The 16223-nt window shown below is 42.2% G+C and overlaps 2 protein-coding genes across 2 annotated transcripts; both read right to left on the reverse strand.

The window, feature by feature from the left end:
- Positions 1-11430: 11430 nt before the first annotated feature.
- LOC143420828 (BUD13 homolog) lies at positions 11431-13197 on the reverse strand. The gene is made up of 4 exons (XM_076889160.1): positions 13065-13197; positions 12863-12971; positions 12058-12139; positions 11431-11825 (listed from the first exon to the last, which is right to left on the reverse strand). Exons 2-4 carry the CDS (start codon positions 12960-12962, stop codon positions 11702-11704), a joined length of 306 nt encoding a protein of 101 aa, XP_076745275.1. The 5' UTR covers positions 12963-12971; positions 13065-13197; the 3' UTR covers positions 11431-11701.
- A 33-nt stretch (positions 13198-13230) lies between these two features.
- LOC112435409 (uncharacterized) lies at positions 13231-16000 on the reverse strand. Its single transcript, XM_076888830.1, has 5 exons — positions 15958-16000; positions 15434-15732; positions 15262-15340; positions 13566-14732; positions 13231-13369 (listed from the first exon to the last, which is right to left on the reverse strand). Exons 1-5 carry the CDS (start codon positions 15998-16000, stop codon positions 13275-13277), a joined length of 1683 nt encoding a protein of 560 aa, XP_076744945.1. The 3' UTR covers positions 13231-13274.
- Positions 16001-16223: the final 223 nt, after the last annotated feature.

Here is a 16223-nt window from a genome sequence, read left to right on the forward strand (position 1 = left end):
TGGATGTGTATACTAAATATTTTCCTACGTGTGTGTGTGTGTGTGTGTTGTGCAAGATTTATACTTGAGGGAAGAAAACTCAGTATTCAAACACATTTACTCCTTTTTCCATATACATGCAACTCAGGAATTTGAATCAAATGCTTACTCAGCTCTTACTCAGCCATCTGATCCTCGGTCCTGCCCAGTGAGGTCAATCAGCTTTCGGTTATGGGTCACTGGGTGGATTCTTAAACTGTGCACAAGTATTTCTGAAGTCATCAATATGAAAGATGACGGGAAATGAATCTCTTATTTCATTAAAAGGTAATTCTCTAATGTACCAGAAAAAAACAAGAGGCAGAACTGACTTTTATTTCCAAGTATGTTCTGAGTAGTAAGCTGTCAATTGTAGTGTTATTTATACGAAGAGACAATGAAGTTAGTGCAAACACATATACGTCAAACACACTGAAAACTGAGGCTTTTTTCCACTGGTTTGTGTTTATTACTGTATGATTATTGGGAATACATGCTGGGACAAGACAAATTTCAAGCATTTGTTAAATATGACTTTGACATTTAATATTAATCATGCATGTATGCAAACATGCAAGATGATTTCCACTGCCACTTAGAAGTCATGCTTAGCTGGTCTTTGCCTTCCACCGTACCCGACATTCACGATGGGCCAGCCTGGGTAAGTCTCTCTTTGGACCGTGCTGAAGTTGATCCTGTGAATCAGAAGAATCAGAGCACGCAGACACAGAGTAGCTGCTCCCTACATGAAGGACACTGTGATGATGATAAACCTGCTCTCACCTGAACGCAGGGTTGATGCCAATGTTGTCAGGCTGCGGGAAAGCAGGTGTCCGCCTCCTGTGGCAGGAGGATGGGGGAGGGAAGTCTTTCTGATACTGAGACTGCATCTGGGCTGTTTCCTGTTCGTTTTTTGCTGCTGCTGACATGTGATCACGGTTGCCTTCTTGCTCATTCCCTCTCACTTCTCTGTCCTCGCGTCTGTTTCCTCTTCCTGTTTATCATGAGGATGCAGGAGGAGAATGGTGAGATTCCTGTTGTGTGTTACAGCCTGCTGAAGGGTAATCAGAACTTTGCTAAAGGCAGAATTTCATCAACAGTAATCACACTTTCCATAAATAAACTTTCTTACTTTCTTGATCATACTACATGTATTACACTATTTGCTTTTTTCATTTTAATCTTGAGAGAATAATACTTTATACATAAATGAGATGAAATGTTCTTATGAATATAAATCATTTGCTTTGGATGTCGCAGAGCTGTGTGAAGGACACGGGAACACATACACAAATAATTACTGCTGAGGGCAATCCAATCCTGTGTCTGTGAGTAAGAGTGGCAGGAATTTCACTGCACAGCAGAGAAAACAATATCACTCCTCCAGATGCTCTGTGTCTATAACAGCATTTTCACATTTAACCTTATATGGTCTTTCTTATGTTCTATTTGAGGTATTAAATACTTTATTACAGTGTTTTTCAGTTTAATGGCAGTGTAGGGTTTTTTTTAATCTAAGCTTTAATCACAAAATCACCTTTATAATCTCTACCATCTCTGCCTTCTCACTCATAGCACACTGCCCAAACCATTTCCAAGACACACACATGCACTGAACAGAAAGCCACAGCCTTGCGTGCCATCATAAATGAGTCTTATCTTTATACAGACATGATGAGTTTACTCTCTAGGGTGAGCCAAGTCTGTTTACCTTTGCCTGGATCTTGGTCTGGGATAGGCCTGAAGCAGAAAGCCTCACGTGATGTGGTCTCCATCTTAGCAGGTGTGTCCGGGTAGAGGAGGAATCCTAAAAAGGGTGAAATGTAGACTGTTGACTCTTGTTCCCCTTTTTTAACCCACTACTTTGGAGTGATTCCAGTTAAATCAAATCAAATCAAATCAAATCACTTTTATTGTCACATCACATGTGCAGGTACATTGGTACAGCACATGTGAGTGAAATTCTTGTGTGCGAGCTTCACAAGCAACAGAGTTGTGCAAAATACAATAATGTAAACAAGCAAAACACAAGAATGGCTACATCTGAAACTAATAAATATATGTACAATATATAATAGTATATGCATTTCTGGATGTGTATACTAAATATTTTCCTACGTGTGTGTGTGTGTGTGTGTGTGTGTGTGTGTGTGTACACATATTTTACAAGTTTCACAGTTTCTGAAATCTTTCCAGTTAGGTCTCTTTTTCACAGCTTGTTTACTTTGCATATAAATTCTATAAAATATGCGTAATGGCAGTGACAATTAATCATTCACACAGACCTGATTTTTGTGACAACAAAACAAAGTTTTATTTCTGTCTGTTTATTTAGTGATGTGCACCGAGATTAAAGCGAGATCAGAAATAATGACGGTAATTTTGAATCCTTTTGTTATTTCTTGACTAGGACATTGTTTCTATTTCTGTTTTACTCTTTTCAGTGTTTGAACTTTCTTTCTTTTTTTCCTTTGCCACTGAGCTTTTTTTACAAACACTAATTTAGATGATTAAAGCTGACAGTGGAGGATTTGAGAGCATAAGTAACTTTATCTGTTGCTGGTATGAAGGAGCAGCAGGACTTTACCTGCCACTGTTGGTGGTTCGCCCCTGTAGGGTCTACTGCGCAGAAAGAATTCGTGGTGGCGACGTGGTTGCTGCAGGCTGGCATTTTCAAAGAACATTTTGTCTGCTGGTTCCTGGATCACTGGCATCACCCGATGTTCTAAATCTTTGGTGTCTGCTCCTAAAAAAGTTTTAGAAAAGATGCATTAAAAAGTAAGACAAAAAAACTATCAGAATTTAATTAAAAAAAAAACTACCAAATCCAAGAATAATAACTATGAAATTTAAAATGGAGGGCATTGTGACTGTAATGCTTACCTTCCTTTAAAAAAACACATAAGCTTTCTGCCGTGTTACCCTCTACTTCCTATATTTCTCTGCACTGTGAGTGTTTGTGTGCCCGCTTATACAAAGAGCTTCTTAAAGCTTGTTTACTGCAGTAGTCATGGTGTTCTGTTGTTCACCGGTGGCTGGCAGATAGAGCAGTAACCAGCTGGGACAATAAAGCAGATGAAGTACCAGAATCCTGAAACTTTGGTCCGTGAGTTCAGTCAGACAGGTTTAAAAGGGAATATGCTCCAAAATGAGAATTTTTATAAGTAATATTATTAAAATAAAGGCTGGATGACCATTTTTTAAAAACTGATTCAACTAGGTAATAAGTAAACTAGAAAGTTGGCCAGAGACTCCATTCTCCACTAAAGCCAACGATCTGTTTTTGAATTTAAAATAAAAGTGATCTGGATTCGCTTCACCTGTCCACCAAGCTTGACTTGGTAGTTTGTCTTGCTGACAGACAGGCATAAAATATCAGCACCCGTAAGCTAGAAGTGCCGAGCTAAGCCTTGTTTCCAAAGTTAATGCGTTTAAATGTCTTGCAAGGGTGGCTGCACAGTACCAAGTGTGATGATGGCAAAATAAATTTGACCACAGCAGTGTTAAGTGACACACCAAGCCAAGAAAGGAATGGGAAAAAAGAAGGGGGGAAGAGAAAATGACAAGTTTCCCATTCAGTAGTTACCCTGGGGCATTTGGCTAGAACTCAGCAATGTTCCCTGCGTCTTTGACATGAATCCAGCATTACTTTTTTCACATTAGAGGGCTTGTTTGAGCCTGCACTTTTCAGCAGGTAGTCTTATATTTATGGAAAAACTCTTAAGTGATGCAATCCTTTTTAAGGTATTTTTTTGTTTATTGTAAATTCCTCACAAGCTTGCAAATCACTTACTATAATATATGACAACAATAATCTGAGGTGTTGGCGGAAGATGTCATTTTAAACCCTATTTGTCTGAGACTTTTACCACTATGTTGTGCATTTTCAGTATGTGAGTGTTCTTTTTTTTTATCCTTTTTATCCAATTTCCCCCAATTTTTATCCGTTGTTCTCCTAACCCACATACTGAGTATGTCTCGGTACAAGGTCTACCGAACCTCTGAATCTCGTGGTGCTTCTTTTTGTTTTTCGAATGTTTTTTTTTTTAAAGGGAGAGAGCGGCATGACAAAACTAATTTCAAAAAACAAAAACCCTCTGCATCTGGTGAAGAAAGTTAAAATTACAGAGTGAATCTTAGGCTTCACAAATGGGAACGAGGATGAAAATGAAAGCTGGGAAATGTTCTCAAGTCTTTCCAGGGTTAACATGGAGGTATCAGTCAGCAAAGCTCTGTTCCCACCACTGCACTCATCACCCCCCACACCACCCTCCCTCCCTCCCCTTGCACAAATAACTCCATTAGTTTCACGGCTCCCAGTGGGATCAAAGAAAGAAATACAGTAAAACATTGCATCGTTTTTTTCAAAAATGAAAGAAAGTTCAAACACTGAAAAGAGTAAAACAGAAATAGAAACAATGTCCTAGTCAAGAAATAACAAAAGGATTCAAAATTACCGTCATTATTTCTGATCTCGCTTTAATCTCGGTGCACATCACTAAATAAACAGACAGAAATAAAACTTTGTTTTGTTGTCACAAAAATCAGGTCTGTGTGAATGATTTATTGTCACTGCCATTACGCATATTTTATAGAATTTATATGCAAAGTAAACAAGCTGTGAAAAAGAGACCTAACTGGAAAGATTTCAGAAACTGTGAACAGCGTTGGGCTACATGTTCTGTGCTAACTGGAATCACTCCAAAGTAGTGGGTTTAAAAAAGGGGAACAAGAGTCAACAGTCTACGTTTCACCCTTTTTAGGATTCCTCCTCTACCCGGACACACCTGCTAAGATGGAGACCACATCACGTGAGGCTTTCTGCTTCAGGCCTATCCCAGACCAAGATCCAGGCAAAGGTCAACAGACTTGGCTCACCCTAGAGAGTAAACTCATCATGTCTGTATAAAGATAAGACTCATTTATGATGGCACAGTGCACGCAAGGCTGTGGCTTTCTGTTCAGTGCATGTGTGTGTCTTGGAAATGGTTTGGGCAGTGTGCTATGAGTGAGAAGGCAGAGATGGTAGAGATTATAAAGGTGATTTTGTGATTAAAGCTTAGATTAAAAAAAAACCCTACACTGCCATTAAACTGAAAAACACTGTAATAAAGTATTTAATACCTCAAATAGAACATAAGAAAGACCATATAAGGTTAAATGTGAAAATGCTGTTATAGACACAGAGCATCTGGAGGAGTGATATTGTTTTCTCTGCTGTGCAGTGAAATTCCTGCCACTCTTACTCACAGACACAGGATTGGATTGCCCTCAGCAGTAATTATTTGTGTATGTGTTCCCGTGTCCTTCACACAGCTCTGCGACATCCAAAGCAAATGATTTATATTCATAAGAACATTTCATCTCATTTATGTATAAAGTATTATTCTCTCAAGATTAAAATGAAAAAAGCAAATAGTGTAATACATGTAGTATGATCAAGAAAGTAAGAAAGTTTATTTATGGAAAGTGTGATTACTGTTGATGAAATTCTGCCTTTAGCAAAGTTCTGATTACCCTTCAGCAGGCTGTAACACACAACAGGAATCTCACCATTCTCCTCCTGCATCCTCATGATAAACAGGAAGAGGAAACAGACGCGAGGACAGAGAAGTGAGAGGGAATGAGCAAGAAGGCAACCGTGATCACATGTCAGCAGCAGCAAAAAACGAACAGGAAACAGCCCAGATGCAGTCTCAGTATCAGAAAGACTTCCCTCCCCCATCCTCCTGCCACAGGAGGCGGACACCTGCTTTCCCGCAGCCTGACAACATTGGCATTAACCCTGCGTTCAGGTGAGAGCAGGTTTATCATCATCACAGTGTCCTTCATGTAGGGAGCAGCTACTCTGTGTCTGCGTGCTCTGATTCTTCTGATTCACAGGATCAACTTCAGCACGGTCCAAAGAGAGACTTACCCAGGCTGGCCCATCGTGAATGTCGGGTACGGTGGAAGGCAAAGACCAGCTAAGCATGACTTCTAAGTGGCAGTGGAAATCATCTTGCATGTTTGCATACATGCATGATTAATATTAAATGTCAAAGTCATATTTAACAAATGCTTGAAATTTGTCTTGTCCCAGCATGTATTCCCAATAATCATACAGTAATAAACACAAACCAGTGGAAAAAAGCCTCAGTTTTCAGTGTGTTTGACGTATATGTGTTTGCACTAACTTCATTGTCTCTTCGTATAAATAACACTACAATTGACAGCTTACTACTCAGAACATACTTGGAAATAAAAGTTGGTTCTACCTCTTGTTTTTTTCTGGTACATTAGAGAATTACCTTTTAATGAAATAAGAGATTCATTTCCCGTCATCTTTCATATTGATGACTTCAGAAATACTTGTGCACAGTTTAAGTGTCATGGTCTACGGCGGGTGGCTGGAGTTTCCATTAGGCTCCTGAACTGACCTGGGATCCGCCCCTGGGCAGGGCCAACTCCAGCTCCTGCACACCTGGAGCCTATTGCAGGCTATCAAGCCAGAGGGATTTAAACCACACATCGATGTTCACTCACTGCCAGTTCGTCATCAACCCATGTTGGTAACAGGTCTTGTGTCTCAAGTTCTTGCTGTGATTCATCTTACTAACTAAGACTCTTTTGTGCTACAGTCGCTGTACCCACCCTGGCTCACTCCACCTCCGGACTCGGAATATCTAGTGATCATTTTGGAAATCCCTCTGTGCCTCACCTGCCTGCCCTCCTGCCATCACACTCCATCTGGAGCCCCGGATCTCAGGTCAGCCTTTCCACGCCACTCAGCCTCCCCTGGATCTTCATCACCCCCCTCTCAAACACTCCAGGTCCCTAACTGCAAAGTAAGAATTGCTGCTCTTATTCTGGCCACTTCTGAGCTGCCTTCACTACCTGCTTAACTTCTATATCCTCTCCCCTCAGTGTGACTGTTCCCCACTCAGCTCCGTTCCACTTCCCAGGCCTCGTTCCCTCGCCCTAGCCACGTTCCCCTGGGCACGCCACACCAAGGCTCCACGTCTCGTCATTTTCTGTCTTTGCCACGTTTCCCTTTGTTTTGTTCCCCTTGCACTTAACCGTAATAAACTATTAAATCATCTACCGTCTCCGCTCTGGGTTCCTGCACCTGGGTCCTATTCAGTACCGGCCATCCGTCGCCGTGACATTAAGAATCCACCCAGTGACCCATAACCGAAAGCTGATTGACCTCACTGGGCAGGACCGAGGATCAGATGGCTGAGTAAGAGCTGAGTAGCTGGTCAGGGACTTCATCTGCTCTGCACTACCCGACTCACTGGACCCTCTACAGTTTGCATACCGCCACAACAGGTCCACTGATGATGCCATAGCCCTGACACTACACACTGCCCTGTCACACCTGGAGAAGAGAGACACGTATGTGAGGATGCTGTTTGTAGATTACAGCTCAGCATTCAATACCATCGTTCCCTCGAAGCTGGACAGGAAACTGCAGGATCTAGGACTGAGCAGCTCCCTCTGCAGCTGGATCCTTAGCTTCCTGTCTGACAGACAGGGGTGTGTACTGAGCCCTCTCCTGTACTCACTCTACACCTACGACTGCACAGCCACTAACAGCTCCAACATCATTGTGAAGTTTGCGGACGACACTACAGTGGTGGGTCTTATCACCAACGGTGATGAGACGGCTTACAGGGAGGAGGTCAGCGCCCTGACCCACTGGTGTCAAGACAACCATCTCACCCTCAACGTCGCAAAGACAAAGGAGTTGATAGTGGACTTCCGGAGGTGCAGAGAAGTACACACCCCCATCACCATCAACGGCGCTGCTGTGGAGAGAGTGAGCAGCTTCCGGTTCCTTGGAGTACATCTGGCTGAGGATCTTACGTGGTCAGTACACACAAACAAAACAGTGAAGAAGGCGCAGCAGCGCCTCTTCTTTCTCAGGAGACTGAAAAGATTCGGCATGAGCCCCCGCATCCTCAGGACCTTCTATCACTGTGCCATTGAGAGCATCCTCACTGGATGCATCACCACCTGGTATGGCAACAGCACCGCCTACAACTGCAAAGCTCTCCAGCGAGTAGTGCGGTGCTCTGAACGGATAATTGGAGGTGAGCTTCCCTCCCTCCAAGACATCTACAGGAAGCGCTGCCTGAGGAAAGCGGGGAGGATCATCAAGGACTCCAGTCACCCCAGCCATAAACTGTTCAGACTACTTCCATCAGGAAGGAGGTTCTGCAGCATCCGGTCCCGTACCAGCAGACTGAGAGACAGCTTCTTCCACCAGGCCATCAGACTGCTGAACACGTCATAGACACCTCAGCTTCACTACTGGAACTTCAACATTATGCACTCCACACTGTATATAAATGCCACTTGTTTTGCACATATTCAACTCTGTATATTTTATATATTTTATTATTATTATTATTATTATTATTTTATTTTATTTTTTTACTATTTAATTTGTAAAAATGTGTATATACACACACACACACACACACACACACACACACACACACACACACACGTAGGAAAATATTTAGTATACACATCCAGAAATGCATACACTATTATATATTGTACATATATTTATTAGTTTCAGGTTGGCCATTCTTGTATTTTGCTCGTTTGTGTTGTTGTGTTTGCACATCTCTGTTGCTTGTGGGGCTCGCACACAAGAATTTCACTCGCATGTGCTGTGCCAGTGTGCCTGCACATGTGATGTGACAATAAAAGTGATTTGATTTGATTTTGATTTGATTTGAGTAAGCATTTGATTCAAATTCCTGAGTTGCATGTATATGGAAAAAGGAGTAAATGTGTTTGAATACTGAGTTTTCTTCCCTCAAGTATAAATCTTGCACAACACATCATTACCAACTCTGAAAACAGGGGTCACATGAGGCTACACTGGAAAACTACCCAACTTGGGAAATCTTAAACATGTTGCAACACTTTGACAAACAGTAACACCTTAGATTTCAAAACAATGACGAATTTTATTGTTTATGATATAATCTGATTTACTTTTTTTTTTTTAAAGAAATGGGGCTGACAATGTGCTCTTAAACTTATGCTTTTTTAAAAACAAAACAAAACTGCAAACTCATTTTACATTGCGAGTCACATATAGCCTTTGACCTTGAGTGGGCCGGACCAGCGAAACTTCCCTTTCTGTCAGTGAAAAGAAGTTTAACTATGCATTTAATCCCTGGAATATCTTAATATCAGAAAAAGAAATGCAGTTTTGTTTGTCTCAGTTTATCTACATGATAAACAACATTCTGTAGTAAATGGGGAAAAAAGTCTGTTGGGACTTAAATTGCAAGAAATAAAATTTGAATTGTATATGTGGGGTAATAATATTTATGATAACTGTATAAAAGTACAGTTCCGATTTCCCAAAGCAATCCAATTGGACTCTTAAGCAGTGATTCTGGCTGCTGGCGCTCATGTTTGACATCCGGGATGTAAGCCTCATTTGGCTGGACACCACCCGTATTGTAATTTTTTCGCTAGAATAAAGACTTGTAAAAAAAAAAAAACCCCAACAAAACACAATTTCAATTCAATTCAATTCAATTTTATTTATATAGCGCCAAATCACAACAAAAGTCGCCTCAAGGCGCTTCATAGAGAAAAACCCAACAATCATATGACCCCCTATGAGCAAGCACTTTGGCGACAGTGGGAAGGAAAAACTCCCTTTTAACAGGAAGAAACCTCCGGCAGAACCAGGCTCAGGGAGGGGCGGGGCCATCTGCTGCGACCGGTTGGGGTGAGAGAAGGAAGACAGGATAAAGACATGCTGTGGAAGAGAGACAGAGGTTAATAACAGATATGATTCAATGCAGAGAGGTCTATTAATACATAGTGAGTGAGAAAGGTGACTGGAAAGGAAAAACTCAATGCATCACAACAACCCTACTTTGTCATTCCTGAGACTTCCCTGAGAAGAACTGAATATGACAGCCACAGGCAGAGTCCTGATTACCATACAGTACAATCTGAAGAATATCAGCATACAAAAAAGTAACCTTTCACACAAACAGTTATCCAAGTCACACACTCATTCACTGTCCTCCTTTGAAAGCCTTCAGCTGTGCTTTGAACCATCCGTCAGTCTTGCAGTACCGCTGAAGTGCAGCCACATGCTTCATCTCCGGTCCCGGTGCCTGCTCCTGTCTCCGTGCCTGCGGTCATCCCACTCTCGGCCTCTGTCCCGGTCATCTCTCCTTCCTCTGTTGCCCCACTCTTCTGTTCTGTGTCGGTCCCGATCCTCTCTGGCTCTCCCGCTTGGTCTGCCCCACTCCCTCCCTCCACCACCACCACCACCACCTCGTTCCTGCACCGGGTCTACCCCGAGATTGATGGGTTTACGGAAAGGCCTGTCCCTGCCGCCGAACCGCAGCTGTCCGGATTCCTTTTTCCCTCCAAGCCCGCCGCCGAGCCGCCGCGGCACCCATCCTTTAAGAGTCCTCTCTTGCTCAAAATCCACGAACACTTCATGCTGGTCGACCACCAGCTTGTTAGCTGTCCCGACCACAGATCGCTCCTCTTTGTACTCAATGAAGGCATATCTTTTGGAGAAACCCGTGACAATGTCCCGGACCAGCCGGAGCCGCTGGATGTCTCCGTACTTAGAGAACACTTTGTGTAGTTTATATGAAGTAAGGTTTATTATAATAATAAATAATACTTTTTATAAAAATAAAAAGTTTATAAATAAAACTTTTTATTCATTGCACAATACTGTCACTTTTTTAAAAAAAATAATAATTTTATATAATTACACCATAATCAATAGCATAGATAGTGACAGATTAAAGGCAATAGCATTGTTGTGTTATTAAGCCATTGGTCCAGCATGTGCAACCAGGACACCGATTCCTTGATTCTACAAATCATTCTTCCATAATTCTTTTTGACAGTGCTGGTGGAAAGTGCCTTAAAACTTTTACAGATGTTAGACTGAATCGGACATTGCTAGAAAAAATATTAGAGCCCAACCTGATTCCCTCACTGTGAGAGTCACAGCATCCTGTCAGTGTATGTACTCCCTGATTAATATGGCAAGGAATGACTTATTTGAATGCCGCTTTTTTCACATCTCTGTAGGCCAGTCTTTTTTAGCTACACCACAGAACTCTCAAATGTGCATTTATCTTGTACACAAACGCCTCACAGCTATACCATACCATCGACAGTCAGCTGTGGACACTCTCTTTCAGCATTTGGTTGCTGTGCACTACGTTTCATTTGGAGTCATGAGGGACATGTCTCTATTTCTATGTCCAGGACCAAAATATGTTGGTTGTAACAAGCGGTTATTTGAGTTACTGTTGCCTAATAAAATGGGTGGTAAGTGTATAAAATGATCTAAAAAAGACTGAATGTCAAATGCTATCCAAGTTACAGGTGCCTGAACACTCTTGGGACAATGCATTACAAAAACATTCTTTAATAAAACACTGAAACCACAACAGCTTCTGCTCCACGGTGAATAACTTCTTACAAAAATTGTGAACATGCTTCACTTCATTTTTCTGTACAGTTCCATCTGATACACATGGTACAGTATCAAAAGGGTTTGGAAAGGTGAAACAAATTCTTCTATGTAGTTTATTTAAAAAAGAACTTTTGCTGCGTAGATGCATCTAGTCTTGTTGTTCTAACAGCATAAAAATTATACATAAAGGTTGAGAAGGTGTGCTCTTTAGCTCTGCTCCAGATTCATCATTTTCTGAAAGCCTTTACATATCCTCCACACTCCATTTATAGGCCGCTTCCTGCACAGCCTTTTTATCCTCTGGTAGCGTTTCTGTTCAAAACCATTTGACCTGCAAGACACAAATAAAATAACCCTATTAATTATGATACGACAAGCTAAAAGGCCAAAGACAATCCATTCAATTAGGCGCAAATTTAATATAGACGTGGAAAAAAATGATCACAATTTCTTTACCATTAATGTGCAAAATGACAAACTGATGTGTGTATTAAAAACATTCAATATTAAACTACAGTTCTGTCCTCAACAGTTTTCCTCTGTCACCGATGCACAAACTCTACCTGTCAACTCCGTCCCAGCGGTACCCCGGTGGAATATTGAACCGGTTTGGAGGTGGAGCAGGGCCTTTATATCGAGGTTTCTCTACAAAAATCAAAACAAACATACAAATAAATAAAAATACAAACAGTAGCAAAAGCAAAACTGCTGCTATTTAAAAGCTTCTTACAAGGATTGACCTGGTGAAATAAAATAAAGTCATAAATAAAATAAAACATATGTAATGTTAAATATCTTGTGTTTTTGTGCCACGGTCCTTTTTACGCCTGCGCATTGCAGCCATAGGATCGCCTTCTCTTTCCTGTTCTCTCAACATGCGGTCAAGATCCTCAAGTGGCTTAAGGGCTTCGCGCAGCGCTTCCTTAAGTTTCTGGTGATGCATCTGGATCTGTGCCAACCTATACATACATTTTAACATAAACCATTGAACCACTTTTATAATTTTTTATGTGGATATAATCACATAAACTGTGATATTTGAAATGATCATGCACATTTACCCTTTTCCCCACTGAGCGTATTTCTCGTCTCTTGCCGCTTTTTCACCAGCTTTCTTTTTCTGTTCATTTCTCTCTGAATTCAGATCCCTCCTTTTGCCACTTTTGTCTCTGAAAATCGTCTGAGCCTTACGCGATTCATCTGGTCAAAGGGGATGAATGGGTAAGTATGTAGAAACTTCATTATTTAATTTTAGGACTAAATAAAATACGACAATATAGATGATAAGCTGAAATGAGATGCAAAGCTGTATGAAGCTCTTCAATCAATGGGTGTAAAAAAATCTTAAGAGAGAAAAGTTGATGAAACCTTCAAGTGGCTGATTGTGTTTTTCTCTGCGTCTGTTCTCCTTTTGCTCTTTCCTTAAAATGTCCACAGAAACCAGGCCTGCCTTTCCACCAGATAGCATCCTTTGGCCCTGGTTATAAAAAAAAAAAAGACAATTGAAAAATATAACATTTGAGTGAAATCAGATTTGACATTAATCTTTGTTCCAACACAGTCTGCTTACCTGTGACTGGCCTGGCCTACGAGGTGGTGACAAATCTCCATCCGAGTCCCTTCCACTCGGTGGCTGCCCCCTGGGTGGAGACTGGTCAGAGTCTGAGCCCCGTTTAGTTTTTGAGGGCCTCCTTGGGGGAGATTGGTCGGAGTCTGAGGCGTTTCCCTTCAGGGGCCTTTTCCTCGGGGGAGACGGATCCGAGTCTGAATCATGTCTATTCTAACCCTTCTTAGCCACCGCTGACCGATGAGGATCCGGTGAGCGTTTTTTACTTAACAAGGATGAGCTGAGCTTGCTTTTGTTGGAGGCTGAATCTGACAAAGACACAGTTAATTTGTTAATTTTCATTTTGTAATGCCTTTTGGACAAAAATTAAAGATTTATTATTAGATCAAGCTATGTCTTTAAAATAAATTTCAATTCAAAACTCATGTTAAATGGGTCTCTGCTTTTTACTTTTATTCATATGCCACACCAGATTCCACTTTACAATTTAAATGGATCACTGACCTTTACTTTGCATTTTTTCTGACTTTCCTGAACACTGTCTTGGTGGTGACAAGTCTGGGGAGTCATGGCGTCTTCTCCTGGGAGGAGAGACATCTGGAGAGTCATGGCGTCTTCTCCTGGGAGGAGAGACATCTGGAGAGTCGTGACGTCTTCTCTTGGGAGGAGAGACATCTGGAGAGTCATGACGTCTTCTCCTGGGAGGAGAGACATCAGGAGAGTCGTGACGTCTTCTCCTGGGAGGAGAGACATCTGGAGAGTTGTGATGTCTAGTCCTGGGAGGAGAGACATCTGGAGAGTCATGACGTCTTCTCCTGGGAGGAGAGACATCTGGAGAGTCGTGAGGTCTAGTCCTGTGAGGAGAGACATCAGGAGAGTCGTGACGTCTTCTCCTGGGAGGAGAGACATCTGGAGAGTCGTGAGGTCTAGTCCTGTGAGGAGAGACATCTGGAGAGTCATGACGTCTTCTCTTGGGAGGAGAGACAACAGGAGAGTCGTGACGTCTTCTCTTGGGAGGAGAGACATCTGGAGAGTCATGAGGTCTAGTCCTGGGAGGAGAGACATCTGGAGAGTCATGACGTCTTCTCCTGGGAGGAGAGACATCTGGAGAGTCGTGAGGTCTAGTCCTGGGAGGAGAGACATCTGGAGAGTCATGACGTCTTCTCCTGGGAGGAGAGACATCTGGAGAGTCGTGAGGTCTAGTCCTGGGAGGAGAGACATCAGGAGAGTCATGAAGTCTTCTCCTGGGAGGAGAGACATCTGGAGAGTCGTGAGGTCTAGTCCTGGGAGGAGAGACATCTGGAGAGTCATGACGTCTTCTCCTGGGAGGAGAGACATCTGGAGAGTCATGAGGTCTAGTCCTGGGAGGAGAGACATCTGGAGAGTCATGACGTCTTCTCCTGGGAGGAGAGACATCTGGAGAGTCGTGAGGTCTAGTCCTGGGAGGAGAGACATCAGGAGAGTCGTGACGTCTTGTCCTGTGAGGAGAGACATCCGGAGAGTACTTCCGACTTCTCTTTGGTGGAGAGATGTCTGGAGAGTCATGCCGGGTCTTTTTGACAGGAGAATCCTGTCCTCTTCTCTTTGAGTTAAATATCTTGTGTTTTTGTGCCACGGTCCTTTTTACGCCTGCGCATTGCAGCCATAGGATCGCCTTCTCTTTCCTGTTCTCTCAACATGCGGTCAAGATCCTCAAGTGGCTTAAGGGCTTCGCGCAGCGCTTCCTTAAGTTTCTGCTGATGCATCTGGATCTGTGCCAACCTATACATACATTTTAACATAAACCATTGAACCACTTTTATAATTTTTTATGTGGATATAATCACATAAACTGTGATATTTGAAATGATCATGCACATTTACCCTTTTCCCCACTGAGCGTATTTCTCGTCTCTTGCCGCTTTTTCACCAGCTTTCTTTTTCTGTTCATTTCTCTCTGAATCCAGATCCCTCCTTTTGCCACTTTTGTCTCTGAAAATCGTCTGAGCCTTACGCGATTCATCTGGTCAAAGGGGATGAATGGGTAAGTATGTAGAAACTTCATTATTTAATTTTAGGACTAAATAAAATACGACAATATAGATGATAAGCTGAAATGAGATGCAAAGCTGTATGAAGCTCTTCAATCAATGGGTGTAAAAAAATCTTAAGAGAGAAAAGTTGATGAAATCTTCAAGTGGCTGATTGTGTTTTTCTCTGCGTCTGTTCTCCTTTTGCTCTTTCCTTAGAATGTCCACAGAAACCAGGCCTGCCTTTCCACCAGATAGCATCCTTTGGCCCTGGTTATAAAAAAAAAAAAGACAATTGAAAAATATAACATTTGAGTGAAATCAGATTTGACATTAATCTTTGTTCCAACACAGTCTGCTTACCTGTGACTGGCCTGGCCTACGAGGTGGTGACAAATCTCCATCCGAGTCCCTTCCACTCGGTGGCTGCCCCCTGGGTGGAGACTGGTCAGAGTCTGAGCCCCGTTTAGTTTTTGAGGGCCTCCTTGGGGGAGATTGGTCGGAGTCTGAGGCGTTTCCCTTCAGGGGCCTTTTCCTCGGGGGAGACGGATCCGAGTCTGAATCATGTCTATTCTGACCCTTCTTAGCCACCGCTGACCGATGAGGATCCGGTGAGCGTTTTTTACTTAACAAGGATGAGCTGAGCTTGCTTTTGTTGGAGGCTGAATCTGACAAAGACACAGTTAATTTGTTAATTTTCATTTTGTAATGCCTTTTGGACAAAAATTAAAGATTTATTATTAGATCAAGCTATGTCTTTAAAATAAATTTCAATTCAAAACTCATGTTAAATGGGTCTCTGCTTTTTACTTTTATTCATATGCCACACCAGATTCCACTTTACAATTTAAATGGATCACTGACCTTTACTTTGCATTTTTTCTGACTTTCCTGAACACTGTCTTGGTGGTGACAAGCCTGGGGAGTCATGGCGTCTTCTCCTGGGAGGAGAGACATCTGGAGAGTCGTGACGTCTTCTCTTGGGAGGAGAGACATCTGGAGAGTCATGACGTCTTCTCCTGGGAGGAGAGACATCAGGAGAGTCGTGACGTCTTCTCTTGGGAGGAGAGACATCTGGAGAGTTGTGATGTCTAGTCCTGGGAGGAGAGACATCTGGAGAGTCATGACGTCTTCTCCTGTGAGGAGAGACATC

The sequence above is a fragment of the Maylandia zebra genome, linkage group LG10, assembly GCF_041146795.1.
Source record: "Maylandia zebra isolate NMK-2024a linkage group LG10, Mzebra_GT3a, whole genome shotgun sequence".
Classification (NCBI taxonomy): Eukaryota; Metazoa; Chordata; class Actinopteri; order Cichliformes; family Cichlidae; genus Maylandia; species Maylandia zebra.